General features: G+C 36.6%; 1 protein-coding gene across 6 annotated transcripts in view; it reads right to left on the bottom strand.

The window, feature by feature from the left end:
• ZNF532 (zinc finger protein 532) overlaps positions 1–22,043 on the bottom strand; it is a 52,685-nt gene that overhangs the window by 11,944 nt on the left and 18,698 nt on the right. For all 6 annotated transcript variants that reach the window (XM_085300192.1, XM_085300188.1, XM_085300189.1 and 3 more), the window contains 4 exons: positions 16,056–16,237; positions 12,867–13,043; positions 5,343–5,505; positions 1,884–2,162 (listed from right to left, as the gene is read on the bottom strand). In XM_085300192.1, the coding sequence (XP_085156318.1) occupies positions 1,884–2,162; positions 5,343–5,505; positions 12,867–13,043; positions 16,056–16,237 (801 nt within the window). The remainder of the gene's footprint in view (positions 1–1,883; positions 2,163–5,342; positions 5,506–12,866; positions 13,044–16,055; positions 16,238–22,043) is intronic.

The raw sequence follows: 22,043 nt of genomic DNA, 5'->3' as shown, positions 1-22,043 counted from the left end.
CTCCAGAAAAACAGTCTAGGGAGTCAAGTCTTCTAATTTAGGAACCTACAGCCTAATGAAAATGGTACAAACGCACCTCAAAATCTGACACATACTCCACTTTTCCATGCTTTACTTTCTTTATCCTAACTAATTTCCAATACCTAATGCCTTTGCATGGCAAGTTTTCTATACCTCCGCCCTACTTCTGAAAATTATTCTTGCTTCTTACCTGTACGAGAGAAGTAATACACAACTGTGCATTATTTTTTTCAGTTCTGAAGAGTTTGTTTGAAAAATAAAACCAAATAATAAACTCATGTACCGTATTGCTACAATTGGCTATCTTCACTCTATATTTCTCAGGATCTTTACAGATTTTTTTTGCACTGCTTTTTACTTTGCTGTCTATGCTCTTCTTCTCTATGAGCAGCAGACTCATGCTGAAATTACAAACTCATCTTAAAAAGCACAGAAACAGTTTGCTCTGCAACATGATTGATGTTGTACTTTTAAAAGCACATATGTTTTGTTAAATGTGTGGTATTTTGAAGTGTTTTCTAATTATCTTTAGAAAACTTTTCATATTCATTAGAAGAAAATAAAATTTGGTGAAAAGTTTTGACAAAAATCTGTTCACAGTTCCTGTCTACAATCATCAGGAATTTGTTAAAGATTTTACATAGAACCAAAAGGATTACTCACACAGTTTCCGGCATTCATTTACCTATTCTTACATTTTCACACCAGGTATCACAGAGAAATTAATGTTTTTTACATTCAAAAGAACTTGCGCTGCTAATGGCCACTGCTCAAAGACTGCAGAAATTTGTGAAACAATATGAAATTTGAACGTTTTGTTAATAACACTGCAAACACTGTTTAATCCTTTGTTTTTAAAGAGCTACAGTTGTTTCAGACATACTAAAATTCTCTAGGTGCCTTCTTGCTAAAAACCCAAATTTTATTGCTGACCAATTTAAAAAAGAGAGCATTCACAAGGATCAGAGGCAAATATCATTTTATGTCTTATCTCTATCAATCTACTTCCACCTGTATGGAGAGGAGGCAGGATACACATCAGGATAATTTTCTAAATGATGAAAAAGGAAACTGAACCAGCTATGAGATTACATTTTCTATTATCCTTTTCCTTTTGARCACAAATTTAACAAGTCAATGTTGTAGCTCTCTTCCCTGCAGCAGTAACAGAGGAAAATTGTTCAGTTCCACTACTGCTCACCTGTAATCCTTTAAAAAAATTTCACTTACTTGGAAAAGCTAGGAGTTGCAGCAAGGACATCAAGCTGTCTTTGCTGTCTTGAGAATACAGCTTTCCCATGTTTTACTTTCAATTAATTCTGAGAAAGTTATCTTAAATCTAACCTTTTAAATAAAACCTCAGCTTGCTCAACTAAGCTGACTTGTTGACAGAACCTGCTAGTGTAAGAATTAGAACAATGAACTGACATTAGAATGAGTCTGTATTTTAAAAAGAAATTGTTTGGCACTCACTGGGTCAGTAAAGCAAGATTTGACTCCCTGGATCAAGCAGTTAATGAATTTTGAAGAGATAAGGAACTAAGGAAGGCACAAAGGAAGAAAAAGAACCTGGATCAGATTAGATGACTCAGAAGAAGCATCTTTCACTCTTTCCCTCTTGAAGAAATTTTTGTACTGGATGAATAAGCCTACAATTAACTGAGAATGGGTRGATTTTCTTACTACGTAGAAAATGACAAAAACTAAGCAGCATAAAAGAGAAAGATGAAATAGATATGAGAAAAAAGAATAATAATGACAGAATTTACAGGAACATTTTCAAATATACAACTAAATTAGAAAGAAATACTTCATATTTCAGGTTTAATTCACTTTTCTGTAATTTAGTATTACTCATTTACCTTTCCATGTTCTTTCCTCATGTGGGAGATGTAAACGTCCCTCTGAGTGAAGAGCCTATCACACTCCCAGCACGTCCATCCAGGATTAGAAACTTTTTTAGGCTCTGCTTTCCTTATGGGAGAAGGAGATTTCTTCTCTAACTTTTCTGTTCCATTGACAGATTTTGTGTCCTCTTTGTTGTGACCAGCTGCGTTCTGAGTTGTAGGTTTAGTACTGAGAGGCAAATTTATCCCCAGGTTTGGTGGCCCCTCAACACTTTTCAAAGTTCCATGCATAGACTGCAAAAAAAAAGAAAAGAAAAGAAAAAAAAAAGAGTAAAAAAAATTAACATAGATGTATATATACTGTTGTGTCGGCAAAATGCAGACCTACACTTCAAAATGCAAATTCAGACCTCTGAACCAAAAGCCTCATTTACTTCACTGTTATACTACAATTCAGGATCACATTCTTAATTTAAAGAAATGATTAAAAAAAAGCAAGCTCCAACATCAACAGAAACTAGCAACAATAGTAACAGACACAAGACAGTTAAAGAGTATTTTTCTTCAGTCATTTGATAYTATTACAAAAAATGAGACTGTTTATGTGAAGTTTAAATGGCTGTTTAGTAGGGAGGAAGAAAAAAGGCTAAAGAAGTCCTTTATGTTAAGTTTAATTTCTCACTTTACTTGTCTAATTTAGTTAGTTAAGTATCCTCCTTTCCAACTACACTCTCAGAGATTTCCAGAAAGCAGGCATTTTTTTTTTTTACTGACAAACTTTGACTTGGTACATTGGAAAATAGGACAAGAAAAGGCAACTCTGAAAAGATGAGGCAATTATCTTTATTAGGACATATTAGTATTTGATGTCAAGCCTGGGTTAAGCCCTACCTTATATGAATGAACATTACTGACACAGTCCTAAGGATCAAAGGTTGGCAGGGTGGATGGGATCCCTGAGACAGGACAGCTACGAGGTGGTTATCAAGCTGCCCTCCAGCACCCTGCAGTTGTTTGCTAGTGATCTGTCCTCACTGTTTTATTTCTAGAATTTAACATTAGGTAAACAACGAGTCAGAAGGAAAGAACTCCTCTGCCTCCTTCCCGTCTGGTTTCTGAAAGCAGTATCATATAGCACTGAGCCTACAAAAGAGATGACTGATTCAGGCAGAGCTGGGCTTCAGCTGTATTGCTGAGATTCATACTTGAATGCAGACCCAACGGTGGTAAGTCAGTATGATTCTGGGCCAACACAGGTGACTGAAGCCAAGAAAATTTAACATATTGAACACAGGTTTGCTATCAGGAAGGTCTCTTTTCCATCCAAAAGACTTGCCCATTACAATGGCAGTGCTCTAATGGTCTCCTGGGCTGCCCTTTAGTACAGTCCTCTCCCGGATTGCATGTCCCGGCATCCCGAGCATAATTATTCTTCCTATAAGCGACTTCAGACACCAAAACATTCAATACCTTCTTGATTCAGAGACTATAAGAATACTGTAAAGTCCTTTAAACATAATCCTTCTACTTTAGTTTCTTATTTCATCAAAAAACACTGAAACATAACATATTACCATAGAACTGGGAGTGCTAAATCTACAGTCCAGATGTTGGCCACTTGTTATAACTAGCTGTTAACAATTCTCTTGTAGCTAGCAATTAGAGGAAAGTGAGMCATTTATTTTGCCAGAAAGATACTCTCCCATCTGCAGGAATTATTGTAGGTTATTTCTATAGATTTAAATGATCTCCTCCTAAGCATCTCTCTATCCCTTTCCGTTCTATTTTCCCCCAGGTCTTCGCCCTGTTGGTTCATGCCTAGCCATGTCAAACAGTTACCCTTCCTGCAGCTGGGCTGCAGCTCTGCCCTTAAGCAGCATTCATCTCCCTGCATGCTCTTCTGCTTTTACCTACACCCCGTTGCTGCTGTGTGCTTCCCTCCTGCCCAGTTCAATTAACAATTTGGCCCTACTCCTATACACACATCCTAAATGTAAAGACCCTAGCATTTCTGAGTAAAAGCAGTAATACTGAGTACGTATTCTGATTCTCTAATTTTGTCCTCACAAATGTCTGAATCATTTGCAGTGAAACATGCTAAAAAGAATACTGGTCAAAAGTACAAATATTGCCATGGAAAACTACAGCCAATGCAGTTAAAATGTACCCAAGTTGTAAGCAACTGAGAATAATTCTGTAATGGGAGACGCTGACAAATCCTAACTTGTGTAAGCAKAGCTCCTAGCTCTACCTAAAGTCAGATCACGCTCCTGAAGAAATTGTTTTTTTAAAGAAATAAGTATCTACAGATATAAAAATGTTACAACAACATCCGAATAATAAAAAAAAGCCTAATTACATGAATAAGGCATACATTGCAATATAWGGAATTTGCCTAACTAGTTAAAAAAGCAGCAATTACTAGTAGATCAAATGAAACCGAATATAGGACTTTCTATTGCTGTAYGAGAGCACCAATTAAGGTATCTAGCATAAGTTTAAGAAGATTCTTAAACAGGAACTAGTTCAAAAACAAAATATCTGGRCCTTCTACGTCTAAACACCTTTGGTCTGCCTTCCCCTCCTTTCTCTAGTCTTTAAAAAATCAGCCATTTTCCCAGGATTTCTGATCTTGTTTTCAATGTAACCTCAAAAACCACAGAGGTTGCAAGTGCCGCAATTGAGCCAAAAATGCAGAACACTGGTTTTAGCAACAAGAAAAGATGTCCGATTTTCCCATATGTTGTATATTTACTGAGTCACTGCAAGATAATCCAACTCAATTATGTGCTATTATTCTGGATTATCGTACTTCGCAATGGTGTAATAACTTCAACTGTTACCCAGTGTCTTCTGATCAAGCAAATAAGGTACAAGAAATTTCAGCACTGCTAACAGATTTGATGTTTTAAAAGCAAAGTAAGAGAGTATACTTAAAAACATATAGCTAACAAATTATAGCCAGGGGGCTGATGATTTGCAAGGATGACAGAAAATGTTCTCCAGTAAATCCATTCATTCAGTTACAAGGATATTTTTGAGATAATTCATTAAGTATTTTTTCAAAGTGGCATGTGTTTGGGTACATGTGTGCACACACACACATACACACACACACAAATATATTCAAGAGGTATACTTGTTCCCACCACTGAGTTCTGAAAATCAAAGGCTTGATTTTTGTAACATACTCAGCATCATCAGCTCCTCACAACTGGAATACTAATACTAAGAATACTCTAACTTAGTAGGCTCACTACTAGGATTGCACTAACTTACCTCCCTATACCCAGTATTATTTTTGACAAAATGACATACGGAGTGCAATGCACTGAGATATTACTCCTGTATCAAAATCAATATTCACACAGAAAAAACTTCTGTGCCTTTTACAGTATTTTCTGAAAGCATCTGACACATATATGATACATGACAAATGGTATCTAAGAATGAAATGAGAAAATGCCTACAAACCTTTATATGATCCATCATAAGCTGCTTCTGTGCATATAGAAGGGAACAGTCTGGACACTTGAAAACAGATACCTTCTGGTTTTCAATGTGCTGATCAAAGTGGCGATAGAGTAAAGGTTGTAGAGTAAACACAGTGTCACACATAGAGCATTTATATATTATTCTAAAAATAGAAGTACAATAAATAATGTCAGTTTTGTTTATGATCTATTTGAAAGAATCATGTTAACTTTTTTCTCAGCAGACGTAAGATCTGACATGTTTAAGCAACCATTTCAGATTGTCTGAAAAACAGTTAAAATGAAACTAAATCAAAACATCCTCAAATTCCAAAATAAAGGAACAATCAAAACAATAGAAAAAAATCATTAGGCAGTGCAAACAAGAAGCTGAATCAGCCCAGTGTATGTCAGTTACACACACAGAGCCAACAACTGTTTAAGTTGCTGTGAAAGTGGAACATCTTGAACTCACATTATAATTAAAGGACAAACAATATAACTGTTTCAGGTGGCAAGGGCAATATGTTGAAGGAGTTATTAATTTAATCATAATCAGTAAAATACTTCAAGATGAATTAATTTTTGGCAATACACATGGTTTTGAATTTCCTGAATGCCAAGTCTAAACTCTTGCTCTTAGCCATCTGAAGATGGAACTTTATAGCACGATAGTTCCCCATTTCACAATTACAATCCTTTAAGAATCGGTTTCTACCAAAGCAATGCAGAGACACCACCAAAACCACAATCTCCTCTCTCAGAGCTTATACAGCTTTTGAAATTAGCTACCTAAATCTCCCATTCTGATGGACAATATTCTAAAAAAAAACYGTAATAAAATTTATTTATGTTTTAGTAGCTGAGTAACTGGTGAAGAACTGCATTAACCTAATTTTAAAAGTGCTTTACAAACAAATATGCCAATTAACAAAGAAATAGGTAAGTTTTGGACACTAACAGCAAAGTCCCTGCAACTAAAATGACAGCCAAATTTCTGTATCACAAAATCATAAGAAAGTTATTTAACAACCTGAAAATAGTTGTATTTTTAGCAGATCTTTGACAAGTGTCCAACCAACAGATAAAAAACAGACTGAAACCAGAAATTTAGTCCTCTCATCTAAATGCCAAAACAGCTATTATGGAACAATAGTTTGAAATTTACTTCATTTTACTGATGATTTTATAATGAAAAGTTAGTTTAAATTATTCTAGATAATAATTTACTTGATATTTTGCTTGTTGATTTTGCTTATCTKTATGTTTGATTCTGTTAAGAATTACTTTGCTGCCAATTAAAAGCAGGCATTAAGCTAATCCATTCAAACTGTAACTCTTTTATGCATTTGTTTATAAATAGTAAATGACTGATTTTATTCTTTCAGAAACATCACTTTTTTTGGGGGGGGGGGAACAAAAGAAAGGAAATGACATAAGAAAGAAAAGTAACACAGAACATTGCCATCGACCATCAGACGACAAAGGCAAGTCCGACCCATCAGCTCGCAGTAGTTTAGGTARTACTGCAGATAAAATGTAAGAAACCCAACTGCAGAAGCTCAGTACCGCTGCAAGCACTTCGTCTCTGGAAGAGCTCGAGAGACCACTGTTCACTGGGCTTTGAGCAGAACAGGGACACTGCCTCAATTTCCTAGCCATTCAGTGTTTTCAAATATTTCAAATAATGAAACAGCACACTTATTAGCTGTCAAAAGTATTATTTTTGTGGTATATGACATGTTTCTGTTATTCTGGTTACATTTTCCTCTCTCTGCTTATGACATACACTAGAAGAAGTCTGTTATTTGCACAGCCTCCTCTTACAACYTGCGTGTGTCTACTGCTTTCTGTAATGAACCTTGCATACGGATTGCAGAGTCTGCACAGCTACAGCAAAACTTACAATTGCTGACGGTATGGGGCCAGACTCTTTTCAGTGGTGCCAAGTGACAGGACAAGAAGTAACAGGCACAAACCGAACCACAGGAGGTTCCACCTGAATATATGGAAGAACTTCTTTCCTGTGGGGGTGACAGAGCTCTGGGGCAGGCTGCCCAGAGAGGTTGTGGAGTCTCCTTCTCCGGAGATACTCAAAACCTGCCTGGACGTGATCCTGTCTAACATGCTGTAGGTGACCCTGCTTGACAGGGGGTTGGACTAGATGATCTCCAGAGGTCCCTGCCAGCCACAACCCCTCTGTGATCCTGTGACTGCACCCAGTGAGTACAGAGTTCTTATACAGGCGAACTCCCCGTTCTCTCCCCCTAACTACTGTGCACAAAAGCTTCTTAAACATTATTCAGAGCAAATATTTCAGTTCATCAACTTTATTACTGATGCATACTCCTTTAGAATCCAAACTTCATGGATAATTCCTCTATGAAAGGTGTAAATGAGATTCCCAGAAACAGGATATCTTTCTTGACTTTAATTAGTAAGGGAAAAATATTAATAAAATGTAGTTTCACTTCACATATCTCATGTCAATAAAAACTCACTTAGGTCTTACAAACAGTTGTAACGGAGATTGTAAGAGACAGCCTATGGTAGGGGAGGTAAGGATCACCACTGGCAGATCAGCTCAGAGGGGCACAAACAGAAATGGAGAGAGAATCTTCCCCAAGCACGGTGCTAYTACAGGCACGCGCTATGGGAAGCACTGGCTAAGCGCTAAGGGACAGAAAGAGCCGAAATATTCACTTTGCGATGGATCATTTCCCTCGGCCACACACAACAACTGGGCAACTACACTCACTCCACCAACATCTTGGTCTCACCTCAGCAAAGCAGCCAAAGGTAATGTAAAGTAGTGACTCTACTCACAGCTTTCTTCACTCCATCCAAGAAAAGACACAATTCCCTCAGAAAAGTACTTGATACAGTTCTGTAGTCAATCTGTAATGTCCCAAACTCATGAAAAACTGTAAGACTATTTTCACAGAGGGCCGGTATTAACTGCAAGTATTCCCAAATTCTGTAGTACCAAATACTTTATTTTTGTGACTTAACTCCTGTCTCTTAGAAATACTGCCTTACACCTCCATGACCAAATTTGCCTACAAGTCAGGAAACATCAAAATTGGCTAATACTAACCAGTAAACTGTGGCACGAGACTATACATCAAGACCTTGTCTTTGGCAGGGTGATTTTCACCATTCTGGTTCGTTACTCACAAACCACCAGTAACAACCAGTATTTCAGACTTCTGGAACCTTTGGCTAAGTACTAGACCAGACGGCTGGGCTCTAACGACGGATGAGTTAAATTATATCACTCCAAGTCAGCAAGTTGCAAATAAAGACTGGTAGAATTCTAAATAATTCTTTGATATCTTTGATATCTTTCTTTATATTTTTATTAGAATCATATCTTGAAAATAGATACATGAGAAAGTAGAAACCTGTTTTATCATCTGTGGTAGAACTAGACTGTGATCTCTGCTGGAACTATTTCAGGTCTATAGGATATATAGTTATTGTCACAGGCTTACACAATTTATCAAATAAACTATGGCATATTATTTGCCCTGGCTTCTTCTYATGGTATCTAAAGTAAATCAATCCCTAAACGATCACCTTGATCCTTGAGTAATGCGGCACTCATTATTGATAACAGCTGCTACTGACAGGAAAAGGTGAACTTGCCACGGGAAATTCYGGCACTGTTCAAAATTTAATGGAAATAAAAATTCTATCTTTTTAAGAAAAATCAAGTCCTGTATACTCTTATTTTCTATGTAAGCTACAAAGTCACTACCCTGCTTTCACAGAAGTACAAGAACTGCCTGGTGGAGATCCAAGCTTCAGAGTTAGCTCTTTGAGAAAAAACTGTATTAATTTAAATTTCTACCAACATACCTAAGAGTATGTGTTGTGGCTACAGCTACTTCATTACAAAGCATYGCTTTCAACCGCATTTAAAAGCATGATTCTCAGTGCTAAATTGCTAAAATGCAGCTGAACGTGCTGGTTTGCTTTATAACTGTGGCAGTTAGTGTTTAGCAAGTATCAGCTGAAAACCCTGTCCGAAGTTTTGAAGGCAGTTATGCTCACGCAGGACGTAAGTTATGACAGCCTCAATCCAACAAGCTACTYGAGTAAGGCAGTTAGTCACACCGTAATCACAGAACCAGGGTGATGAGGTACTACTCACTAACCGCTTCCTCCCCCTCCAGCAGTAACCGCCAGAATAGCCATTCTACATTCACTTTTTCACTGGTCAAAAATATGGTTAATACACATTCACATATTAATATACATTTACGTATTAGCTTAGAATAAATACACACACACTGCAGAGGAAGATACTTTCATATAACTTCAAATATGTTAAACATTTTAAAGGCTTTTCCACTAGAGCACGGTATTTCTCCTTCCTATAATTTGTTTCTCTAAAGAAATAGTACCGGTGGGATAATATACTGTGCACCAACAGTACAGCATAATCTGACTTAATAAACAAGAATTTCTCCAATACCCAAAAAGAGATCAGCCATGAAAAAATATCTTAGTTGTTCGTAAGAACTTATACTATTTACTTAAAAAAAAAAATCATATGTAAGATCTGGTTTTCCATTAAAACATTTTATGTATGCTACAAGAGGGACCTGAAAAAGTSAAAAGAGAAGACAGCCATCCATTTCTATGTATTAAAACAACTTAATTTCATCCCATAGAGATTCACTGCTTGTAACTTCATTTTTCTTAAGGCTAATTATTTACAGTATCTATTTTGATGAACAACCATTTGTAATATAATTATAAATCATATTATTCCAGTAAATGCCAGGGGCACACAGCCTTTACCAGTGAGCCTAATTCTTGTAAATAAAAATTGTATTAACAAGTAAAGAGATCCTCAGGATTGGGCTGGGTGCAGCCTATTTATAAGACAGAACTAATAAATCTTTCCTAGCTACCTTGATTTGTTCATCACACTGACACCTTGTATCCTGAGGCACTGCTGTGACTTCCAGAAGAATATCTAGGTTACCAGGCTCCTGGTTACCAGGTTCCATAATCATGCAGGAGTTGAGAAACATTGCTTATGAGGGTAAGCTTTAAAATTCATGTTTAAAATATCAGTTTAAGCCTTCCTTTTATACACCAAATGTGTATAAATCTCGAAGGCTTCACATTTTCAACCATAAAAGGCTACTGTACGCTTCTTGGATTTGCTTTAAAATTTTACTTCAGAAAAAAAAAACCATTCAGACGAACTTATATAACCGTATCTGCAGTGTTATATATTTGCTTCTTTTCAATTATTAATTTGCTAACCTTTTAAAATGTATGCCAGCCATATGCAACATGAAAGACAGGTAATACAATACAGATAAATCTGTAGTGGCAGATTCTTCAAATATAACAATAGTTCTTCAAATATAAATACAGAATATTACAGCAGATAAAGCAGAATTTGAGATACGCCACATACTCTTGATGTTACTCAATCAACATATTTTAGAGATATCCTCAGAAAACAACTAACATAAATAACAAAATCATTTCCTTTTTAAGTTGCTACTGAGCAGCATGAATACATTTAATTAATTCTGAGGGAAACCTCAGGTCCTGATAGCTTGAAATAAACTTCATTAAATGGTGAAACAGCAGTCAGTGCAAGCATCTTGACCGTTGGCAGTGACACTGTACTACCTACAGGTGTTTGTGAAAGGGAAGCAAGTAACTCCAAGTACTGTGTATACTGGGAAAAACATACTAGCCATTCTGCATGAATTTAAGACAGCATCCTGGATAAAACGCTAAATTTGAAGAAAACCATAATGTCTTAAGAAGAGCACTCAACTGCAAATTCTGTCCGTAATTTACTACAGTAATATTTCTTAAAATCTTTAGTCTGTTTATAAACAAATTTCTAGACGTTCATAAAATAATGTAATTATAAGCACATCTATACAAAAAGGAAACCAATACAAGATATTTAATACGCAAAGTTGACCAGAAACCGTTCAAAAGATCCAAACACAAGTCAAGAAATCTTTTGCACTTCTCCTATGCAAAACACCTTACACGACTGCCTATTTTAATCTTTTGGTTTTTATCTGATGAAAGTTGTGGAAACTTGAAACAAATTTTAGATTAAATGTTGGTATTTCTGAGCCTACTATTGAAGATACTATCCTGAATTAAAAGAAGGTAGGGTTTCACACCACTGAAAATGTTAACTTAGTATGTTTGTTGCTATTTTACATTGATGTAGGCTTAAACTCCTGATAATGTGTTAGAAGAAACAATGTTAAGCCAACTCTTTGTGAAATCTGATCTTAAAAATACATGGTTATGTCATGTCTCTCTCTTGAGTCTCCCAGTTGGTTAAATGCACTAGTGTGTTCTGTGCACTTTGGAGAAACAAAATAAAGCTAAATATTTGAGTATTTAATCTCAGTACTTCATTTGTACCTGCAGAGGAGAAACAAGACAGAAGAAAAAAGGCCTGAATTAGAGGGCAATGTGCTGTAACTGATAAGATTTGAAGTCCAATTTTCAGATGTAGTTGGACCTGCAGCTCCCACTGACTTCAGCTGAGGATCTGGGCAGTCAGCAGTTTTTTAAACTTAGACCCTGAAGCTGAATTCCTAACTGCCATATGATTCTTCTACTTTCTTCAGTAAACCATCTACTGCAATTATGCCTGATGTCCTAATTGCAGAATGGAAACATTTCTGCCTTAACCCAGGCTGGAAAAGGTTTAATGGCAGGCACTTCACTTAGTAACACACTAAAACTGTCTCCTCAAGTCATGAGAGTCTTGGGGAAGCAAAAACCTTGTCACCAGTCCSAAAACCTGTGGCTATCATTGAGGAAATGAATAGCAGACAGGGAGAGGAACAGGTCCTGCAGGAAAAACATTGACAAGAAAGCAGCTACCTGATCAAAAGAACCCTGTATTGCAGAGAGCTCTACCCTGAGAGAATCGCCTGAGGTCAGCCCAGAGAAAACGACTGGTACTTCTAAACCGATCTAACACAAATAAATACCCTAACTCCCTTACTCCTGTGATTTGAAGGTACAGAAGGAACCATGTTTCTGGTAYTCAACAAAACTCTCTCGAAGTTTGTAATAGAGGAAATCATTCTTTCCTGCCTTTTCAAYCAGATGTTATGAAATCATACCTCTACCTAAGTGCTGAGGTGTCCTAGCAGTTCCTTTTGGAATCACTTTATCTTAGTTCACAGTAAAATGCARGTGAGATAATTACATTGAAAATAAGCAACACAGATGAGTAACTTGTCTGAAATGTTTTTGTAATTACTGTATTACTGTCTTGTGCAGTGCTGTGTTTAAAGAACTGTTATCACTACATTCACGGAAACCTAACTTTTACCAAATAAATTGCCAGCTAAAAACTCATGGATACATAACATGTATTCCCACACATTACCAACAGGATGACACTATGCAGAGTATGYGACTTACAAGATAATAAATACAGGACAGAATGCAATTTCACAAGTTATTAAAAGGCAGGCAAGTGCAGTAAAAGATTAATTTTGCTTACTTTGGTTCGCCTATCTTGATACCCGGGTGTTGTGTATAAGCATGGGAATGTGTGCTGGGAGCAGATTTAAATGCCATGGGACAGATCGGACACTTGTAAAAAACTTCACAATGAGAACCTTGAATATGAGACTTGAGAGCCGCCACGTCAGAGTATACGACATTGCAATGTACGCAGCTGCAAAAAGAGTGGAAAAGAGTCAGTTCAGCCTAGCAAAACACAGTATTAAAAGAAATGGAATCAACACTGATTTTCAAGCAAGTGGAAGAGGTAAACCTATATACACAAATTGATAAAACTACACTATTCTGTCAATTTAAAAGTATAGACAACACAGTAAGAATCAATCACAGATTTGTATATCAAAGAGGAGGAGTAAAGAAGTTACCCAAAGATGATTTGAAAATTGAAGAGTACGTTTCTGTGGTATTACAACAAACAGACTGAAGGGTCAACACAGGAATACTGTATTGATTGTAAAAAGAATGCTTAAATCCTCTGCAGATTTGAAAAGAGATTTTACAAAAAGCATTTTTATCACATGCAATGGATTGTGTGAAGTACACCACAGTAATTTAGAAACTACCACCAAATGGAAAATCAGTAAGCAAAACATTCCTATCATTTCCCTTGCTTAGATTTTATGAAAACATTGATAATGATTTTATGTGCAAGCGATCAAATCAATGCTCAGATTTAAGAAAAAACAGTAAATTTTAATTCAGGACAACTAAAYTTGAGCTCTACAATCACATCAATTTATCAGATTGGATTTCTGAAAATATTTTTCAAAAACATACTTCTGCAATGTTGAAAATTTGTGACCCTTCCGCATCTATTCTAAAAAACAATTAAAAATTCAATTAATATTAGAATGTAGTAATTTCTGAACACAATGGCCCCTTTTATGCCACCCATCTCCAGTGCTACATGCCACCAAAAAAGTCCAAAAATACACTGCATTAGGCAATTACAGGATAATCTTTAAAAAAATTCTTATTGAGCAGCATTTTTCAGTAAAGGATTTACAGTTTAAAAGGCTTCTACCTTTCAAAAAATTTAATTTTGGCTTATATCATGGTAGCATTCTTGTTGCCATATACATATCAAGTAATTTTTGATACTGCTCTAATGTCTTGCTAATGGCAATAAAGCATGAAATGCAATTATACACTGCATGCTGTAATCTTGTTTTCCTTCGTACAATGTATCACCTCTGATGTTTGTGAAATCATTCTTTTTTTAAGCACTTASTTTACATTCCCAATTCCATTATTTTGAATGTTCACACGCACACACACATTGAACTATATTGTATCCACTTACCAATACATTCTCTAAGGTAAATGGTTCTCATCTTTTTCAGATCTGTTAAGAGTTTCTCTCCTTATACAGCGATGAACATTTCATCACAGTGGTAGAAAGCATGATTCTCTCATTATAGTGAATCTTTATCAGTTCGAGCCTGATGTATCACCTCAGGAGAGCTGGGTTCTATCCTCTCTCTCTCCCCCATCCCCCCCGAGTCCAAATCCCATCTGGATTTTGTTCTCCAGTGACATTAAATAATAAATGATCCTCAGCATCCACCGTTGTATATTAACAGAGCTCTTAATGCTCAAGCCTTTCCTTCTTGGAGTGTTACAATGGCTTTCTTGCTCCCAAATTGCAAGGCTTAAGGCTAAATTTTTCAGTTGAATTAGCTCCAGTAGCTGGCTTGAACCACTGAAATCAAACTGGCCTTGCACGGGTCCTTTGGAAAGGCAACAAGGGTTAAGTTTTTCCTCAAAAGCATGCTCCACAGTGGTAAGAAAATGAGGAGTGGTCCAGGAAGTAAGAAAATAGTTTTTCCAGATATTGCTTTTCCTTGTCTGTAMATTTTTGGTTTAGCTTCACTGTATAAAGAAATTTTGACTCAGTATGGTATTTTTAAAAATAAATCTTGAAATTTTAGTAACACTATCGTTACCAAGTTACCTACAACACTATGATGATTCACAGGGCAAGGTTTGTGAGCCTTCTGGTGTTACCGGTACAAGCCATGAGTCCCTGAAGAAGGTTCTATGTCCAAACTCAAGAAATGATACAGACTAGAGGAAGGAGTGATGGAACGGAGAGAAAAGACACGTAAGAAATTTAGGACAATAAAGATCATTGCTTGAGAAAAGACTAAACAGAAGAATGCAAATAAACACTGAAAGAGCTCAGAGTTGAATCCATGGTCTGATAGAGTCTGGAAACAGACTGCCATAGCAGCTGGCTCGATGCGGTAAAGACGCCTTCGTCCTTTTGCAGAACATTTCACATCCATCCTAGTAAATGAACTGCAGTGCCTTGAGGGGAAAGAAGTTGCCTACTAGTAGGATTTTAAATCACCCAGCTCTAGTCAGGTAAGATGAAATGGGAGTGTTTGRGGAGCGCTGAGCAAAGCCCAGCTGCACAGGTTGCTCTTCTGGACTGCTGCTGTGCTGCCATTCAGTGACAGTAAAATTCTGTAATAAAACCATCTTTCAAGCCTTTYGAAACTTGAAATTTCCACGAAATGCCTCCTATCCCCATTTTCTCAGAAAATGGTCATAGCTGGGGGGGGGGAGCAGCAAGGGGAATGCAAGAATAAAAGAGGAACTGATGAGCACAATGAAGAACCGAAACAGCAGGACCTTTGAATGAGAAAGGACAATGGTCAAGTGGTGCAAAGCTGAGAATCTTGACCTCCAGCAACAAAAGAGGAGCAGGAAGAGTTGCTTTAGTGATGCTAATAGAAGGTGCAATATACCCRTCAGTATTTTGACAGAAAGTTCTAGCAATACATACTGAAAATGACTGTTCTACCAGCGAGAGAACAGTCTAAAATTCAATGGACAAAAAAAAGTCTTAAGAACCTAAAATTAGGACAACACATCTGAATTCTCTAGCTTAGAAACTGTTAAGTCCTGAWTCTGACATTTTATGGCTGAGTGAGATTAGGTAATATTCTGATTCAGTAACTCACAAGAGCAGATGTCCAAAACAAAGCTGAATTCTAATGCAGTATTTATTCCAAAATTTGTAGTACTAACAGCACTGTTGCCATGACAATTTTAAACCAATGAAGCTGTACTCTACCAACAATGCTTATGAAAATGGGAAATTACTTTTGAAAGCACAAATTATAAATAAATTGACAACAAAAGTAATCATTATACTGACCGAAAACCAACTCTTCGTGTATAATGCAGGCAGTTCTTAGTGACATGAGTCTGGAAGTGGACAGATCTGCAGATTGCTCCACATTCAGGACACGTGTATGGAGATTTATGCTGATGAATTCTCTGGTGTGATGCAAAACTGCACTGGTTAGGAAGCAGCATCTGGCAGATATTGCATGTCTTCTAAACGATAAACCAAAATAGATGAAACAAAAGGTTTGGTTCAGCTACATATAATTTCTTGTGTCAAGCACTGTAATATATTAAATAAAAGATTAAATGTTATGACTGTGACGTGAACTAAAAGAAGTAGACAAATTCTAAATGCAGGCCCTACTGRCAAATCTTGCAGGACAGAGGTGGTATATTGGACACATTGCCATCCTAGGCCCAGCTCTGATCCAACAAAGCTCTTGCATGAACGCTGGCTGTGAAAGATGCCATATGGTTACTACAAATTCTATTTAGCGCCCCCCCCCCCAAGATTACCTTAATAGTGTAAAAATCTTACACATAACCTGCAACTCAAACCATGTGGTTTTAACTCAGTGTACCGTAAGGAAAAAAAAACACCAAGTACATTATATTTAGTTTCTTTGATCCTTGCCCCTGATGAATTCTGATGATAATATTCATAAAACCAGTAAATTAGTGTATTATCAGGCAGCAAGTGCATAGATAATATATTTCTCAGGCAAGAAGAACACATCAAAACATTGTACATTTAAATAAAAACTATAAATAGATAAAACAATTACGAAATTTTTCTTCCAAAGTGTGTTGTTACTTCCTAAACTATTCTTTTCTAATATTTTGTTACACAAAAATAGTAAAAAAAAATCTTATACAATTGTTGATCATTTGCCAAATCAGACACACAGAAATTCTTAGGGTGCTTTGTGCCATTCTTGGGATGAAATGCAAATGATGCAACCCAGCTGTAAACACAGGCTTCAGTTCAGCTCACAGTTGCTTTCCATCACTGGAGGGCACAAACAGACAAAGAGTACCTGTAAACTGTTCCAGAAAATGTTTCATTTATGGTAATGCATCTCTAAGATCTCTAAGCAGATAGTTGACATCCTGTATGGAGCTATGCTTCTGTTTAACTTTGATCATGGAAGCTGCTTCATTAATGGAAACAGTGAGTCTAAAAGTCAAGCACACACACAAGTCTTTGCAGAATAGGTCTTTAACTCAACTTCATTTCATACTTACATTCTACTGAAGGGTTTTTTATTATTATTTCCATATGGGAAACAGATTACAAAGAAAAACGTAGTATTAAAAGAGTAATCTAGGGCAAGAGTGGTAAGCCCTAAATCAGCACCTAAGATAAAAATCAACCAGTAAATCTTATAGGCCCTAAACAGTAAATCAAGATTGTCTAGAATTTTGKTTTTTTCAGCTTTTCTTATTATTTTTAATAAACTTAGAGGAGTTCATTTCCAATGAGAAATGTCACTGGCTGAAAATAATTTAAGCCTTTAAAAATCATTATTATTGCTTTTGGTTTGGACTTATGAACCTCTTCAGTGACTTACAAACATTTAAAAACTAAGGCTCCTTCATGACATGGAAATTTCTGAACATGCAACTTGCATATATTTAGAAATGTTATCCTTAAGAGTCTTGCACGTGTAGCGAGACGTACATTTTGTCAGAACACAAAACAGAACAAAATCTCCAGAGTTGTATTATAAATCATTTACTGACCTACACAGAAAGAAAAACTGAAATAAATAATTAGGATATAATGCTTTTTCTTGTGATAAAACGGCTTCTTTCGTAAAGATGGGTGCTTCATGAAAAGTTGCCTCCTCCTTCCAATTTAGGCTACCCCTTTAAACCTCTTTTGAAAAGCAGTAAGATTCAAAGCATATAATACCAGAATCAAAACTACTGTTCTCAAAGAAACAGTAGTGTCACAAACAGATTTCAAAGGAGTCTGGCTTACCAATGCTGGCAACTATGCCAGTACACGTCTACAAAAATTAATCTGTTCCCATTTGCTCAACAGGAGACAGATAYTGACTCCAAAAGCAAAAAGAAAAAAGTTTTACTAGTCATCATAAAAAAGGATAATTTTCTTACAAATAGAACACTGTTTAATAAAGATCTAAAATGAATTCTTAAACAGCTTGGCAATTTGACAATATTGCTGATATTCTAAGAACTAGTGTGTTTTTGTATTAGGATCTGTACGCTTTTTTTCCCTCAAAATATCTTGATCTAAAAGCTTTTCTGAGGCTGTATGCAAATACTCTCAAAAAACCCTGAATAATTTCAAGCAGAAATTCACACATACTGAAGCGAAAAGTGTGTTTTTATACAGTTCACTTTTAATGTTTCCTTTGTGATCACAACGGCCTGATGTGTTTGAACACAGCCCCCATCCAAACATACTCCTCAAATGTCCTCACAATAGCAAGATGGTAAAATACATAACGTGAAAATAGAGAAGTTAAGCAAAGAAAATCTATCATCACTCAGATTCAGTATTAGCACTACAACCAACTTAAAAGACTAGCAGATAGCATGAACGCRCCCACTACCCTTGTGGAAGGCTTTGCGGGAGGGTAATGATCTGTGGGGATTTTGAACTATCACCCCGATGAGAACCTTTGGGACCCAGTCCAAGTCCGAGATTGTGCTCACACACATACACATATTCACTTTGAAATGGCAAGTATTTATCCTTAATTGACCAAACAGCTACGGCCTGAACCATTCATTTATGACTTTCAACACTGAACAGACCCTGTTTTGGGGTATTAACTCTGTGTTCAGCACAGGCTTAAGGGCAAAAGCCTGACTAACCTTAACTCCATTTAAAATGTGCTTATCACATTTCTTTGGCTTCAGTACTATTGTCATAATTTATCTTTTGCCACCTACAAATTAATAAGCTGTAATACAATACTAGAGAATCTGGAGTGTTCTTTGATCACGTAAGAAAGTGACAAAACAAAACTTCTTATTCTAGTAACACAAATATATGAGTTTTTCATAGTCCTTCCAAAGTATCTTTGTCTCCAGCACTACAAAAGAAAACCTGGATGCTATGCCACAAAAAGGCCAAACACCATTCCAACCCTAACCAAGTTTAACTCAAGTTTTGAAGTTGCAACAAGCAGTCTGCAAGATCCATCTACAATGGTAGTAACTCAGACTGACACAAAATGAAATAATGCTATTTGTTAAGGTCACAGGTTTGCTACTTTGACAAGTACAGTAAAATGTTTATTTGTAACTGATTACAGTAGAACATGAACAAATCTACTGTGAAATCCTAACATTCAGCACTTTTGCTTACCATTTTGGGCTTAATGTGGCATTAACTTCCAGTTCTCTCATTCCAACCCATACCAAAATAAAACAGTGTTTGTGAAAATCATCACCTTCCTGCATCCAAAGTCAAAGTGCCAGAAAAAAGAGGGTTAGAAGAAAAAAAATAGTGGAGGTAGAAAACAAAGATATTCAAGACCTACGAGTATGAAGGGAAATGAGCTATGTAGATTCCATGAGAACTATACACCAGTATTTATAAATAAGACTAACATTAATTATCCCAGGCTTACTGCTTTTTTTCCTCCTACGATGCCTATCACTGAGTGGCCCCAGTCCTTTTGATAAACTATTAACAGAAGTAAAACTATTTTGCAGTATTTGAGGATTTGTTATCATTATTTTTATGGCAGACATTATAGAAAGGTAACAATTTTATAGGGAACATCTTTTAACTGTTAGGGCTATTTTTACTGGTGTTTATTTTAAAGGCAATATTCTATCTTTACAACAAGAGCTTRAAAAGAAGAAAGAAGTAACAGCTACTTATTACTTAGACATAATGAAATGTATGCAATTGCCATTTCAAGAACAATTCAGTGGRCAGTAGGAAGAATGGTAATCTGCAAATAATACTTATTATATTTTCTATTATTTGTCTGCAAAATAAAAAAAAAAAACTTTTTCTTCCTTTCTCCCCAAATAAAGTCATCAATTTTATCCAACCTTCCTGTCTCCTGTCTCCTCCTCCCAAAATATTGACAGTTTTAGAACAAAAAGCCAGTGTAAAGCACTAAGAAGGACAAGAGAAGTCAAATAAAGTATTTCTCTTTCAAGCGGAGAGGTAAYATATCAGGAAAAAATATCAAAATGTTTATTAATTAAGTGCCTATTCAGAGTCTTTCTTCCACAACACTATTCTCATAGCAATGCTTATGCTGACTGATGATGGGACGAAACAATAGCATGGCAGGAAAGCAGGATGTATTGTTCTCACTAAAGCAAATGCTCAGTTAAATTGCTTCTGCAACGGGCACTTTGGTATAGCTGTAACACTACAGTAGGTAACATAACATAAAAAACAGCAGCACAGATGTGGAAACTGATTCTTGACATATGAAAAGGATGAAGAAAAAAATTAATTTGTTTTGAAAAGGATATCGCAACACAGGAGTTTCAGAACATTTAAAATTGTATTTATTAAAAGTGTTCTTTTAAAATGAATCAACATGAAAGTTGCTTCTTTTCCTCCAGTGCTTTGCAGAAACTTTGTTGTTGTTTTGTTTTAATCTGGAAATCTATGGCCCAATAAGTGGATGTTAAGGCTTTGTGGACACCTCAACTCTTAAAAGATAGTAAGTATCCAAKAAGAGATAAAAACACATTGGTAGTTAGTAGGCAATGCAGACCTTTTTCTGTACGTTCATAAACTTTCCTCCTTTAAACAACAGGCCATGTGTATCCATACTTATCTTTCTACCTACTTGCTGCTACATTTTGATAGTCCACAAAGTTCTCCGCTCCTTTCCCACAGTAAGTCACCAGAGCAAAGAGTATCTAAAGGGACATGCATACAGAGCAAAACCAGCAGCAACAGGAAGAAACACCATGAAGTGGTAGGAGGAAATGGCAAAAGGTGTTACTGCAAACCGGGCKAGTTTACCTATCCACACTGAAGAGGGTCACCAACAATTCTCCCCGCTCCCCAAAAAGCTACTACAGCACTTTTTATCTTYGTGCTTCTCTGTTCCATTTTGTTCATTTTGTCCTTGCTTCGTCCTCCCAGCCTATTCTCACTGCATTTATCTCTCTCATCCGCTCCCCAAAAAGCTACTACAGCACTTTTTATCTTTGTGCTTCTCTGTTTCACTTTGCTCATTTTGTCCTTACTTCGTCCTCCCAGCCTATTCTCACTGCATTTATCTCTCTCATTCACTTGCTCTGTCCTGTAAACTCCCTGCTTACAGACTGCCTTTTTAGTCACCTGTTTTTATAGTACCAAGCATGACAAGGTTTTCACATGGACAACTGGATCTTATCGTAACACAAATGAAAATTACAGACCTATTATGGAAAAAAACAACCAGAAAAAACAACAACAACAAAAAAAAACCCTAACACACACCAGGATAGGAGTTTGCTAAAAAACAGTTACTGAGTATTAAGCAACTTGTGCAGAATATATTCATGCTCAGTCATCAGAAATGGTTTAAAACTGCAGCGGGATCTAAGGATGGAATATATTGTACCAACTTTTCTGACATAAAGCTTAAACTGTCTTTATGTAGGAGTATCTACAGAATTTTACAAACAGCAATTCACTCACACGGCATTTCACTGTGAATCCAGGCTACTTCAGCCTAGATCTGCTAGCCAGTCAGTGAAGCAGAGGCCGAGGCAGAGTTACGTACCGCACACCGTCAAGATCATTTCCACATTCAAAGGTCTTTGCCCACATTGCTATCTGAGGTGGTGGGCACAGTGTGCCTGCTTCAAGGCTCCACAGTAAGTCTGAAGTTTAGTAAAGAGATCCTGACAGGAAACCATCTGCACTTCTATTACCATTCTATTACCAGGGTTTCCTCCTAAACTTTTTATCCTGCTCGCCGCTATGACATTTCCAAGGATATTCCCGGGACATTCCTCTCCTGACCTGTCTGAGCATGTTGGCAGGCTTTCAGCTTCCCACAGAGCAAGGAGC

This window comes from Rhea americana, unplaced genomic scaffold (genome assembly GCF_003343005.1).
Source record: "Rhea americana isolate MKP2758 unplaced genomic scaffold, rheAme1 scaffold_161, whole genome shotgun sequence".
Classification (NCBI taxonomy): Eukaryota; Metazoa; Chordata; class Aves; order Rheiformes; family Rheidae; genus Rhea; species Rhea americana.
The sequence above is the reverse complement of the archived record's forward strand: the minus strand, read 5'-3'. Positions and strand labels throughout refer to the sequence as shown.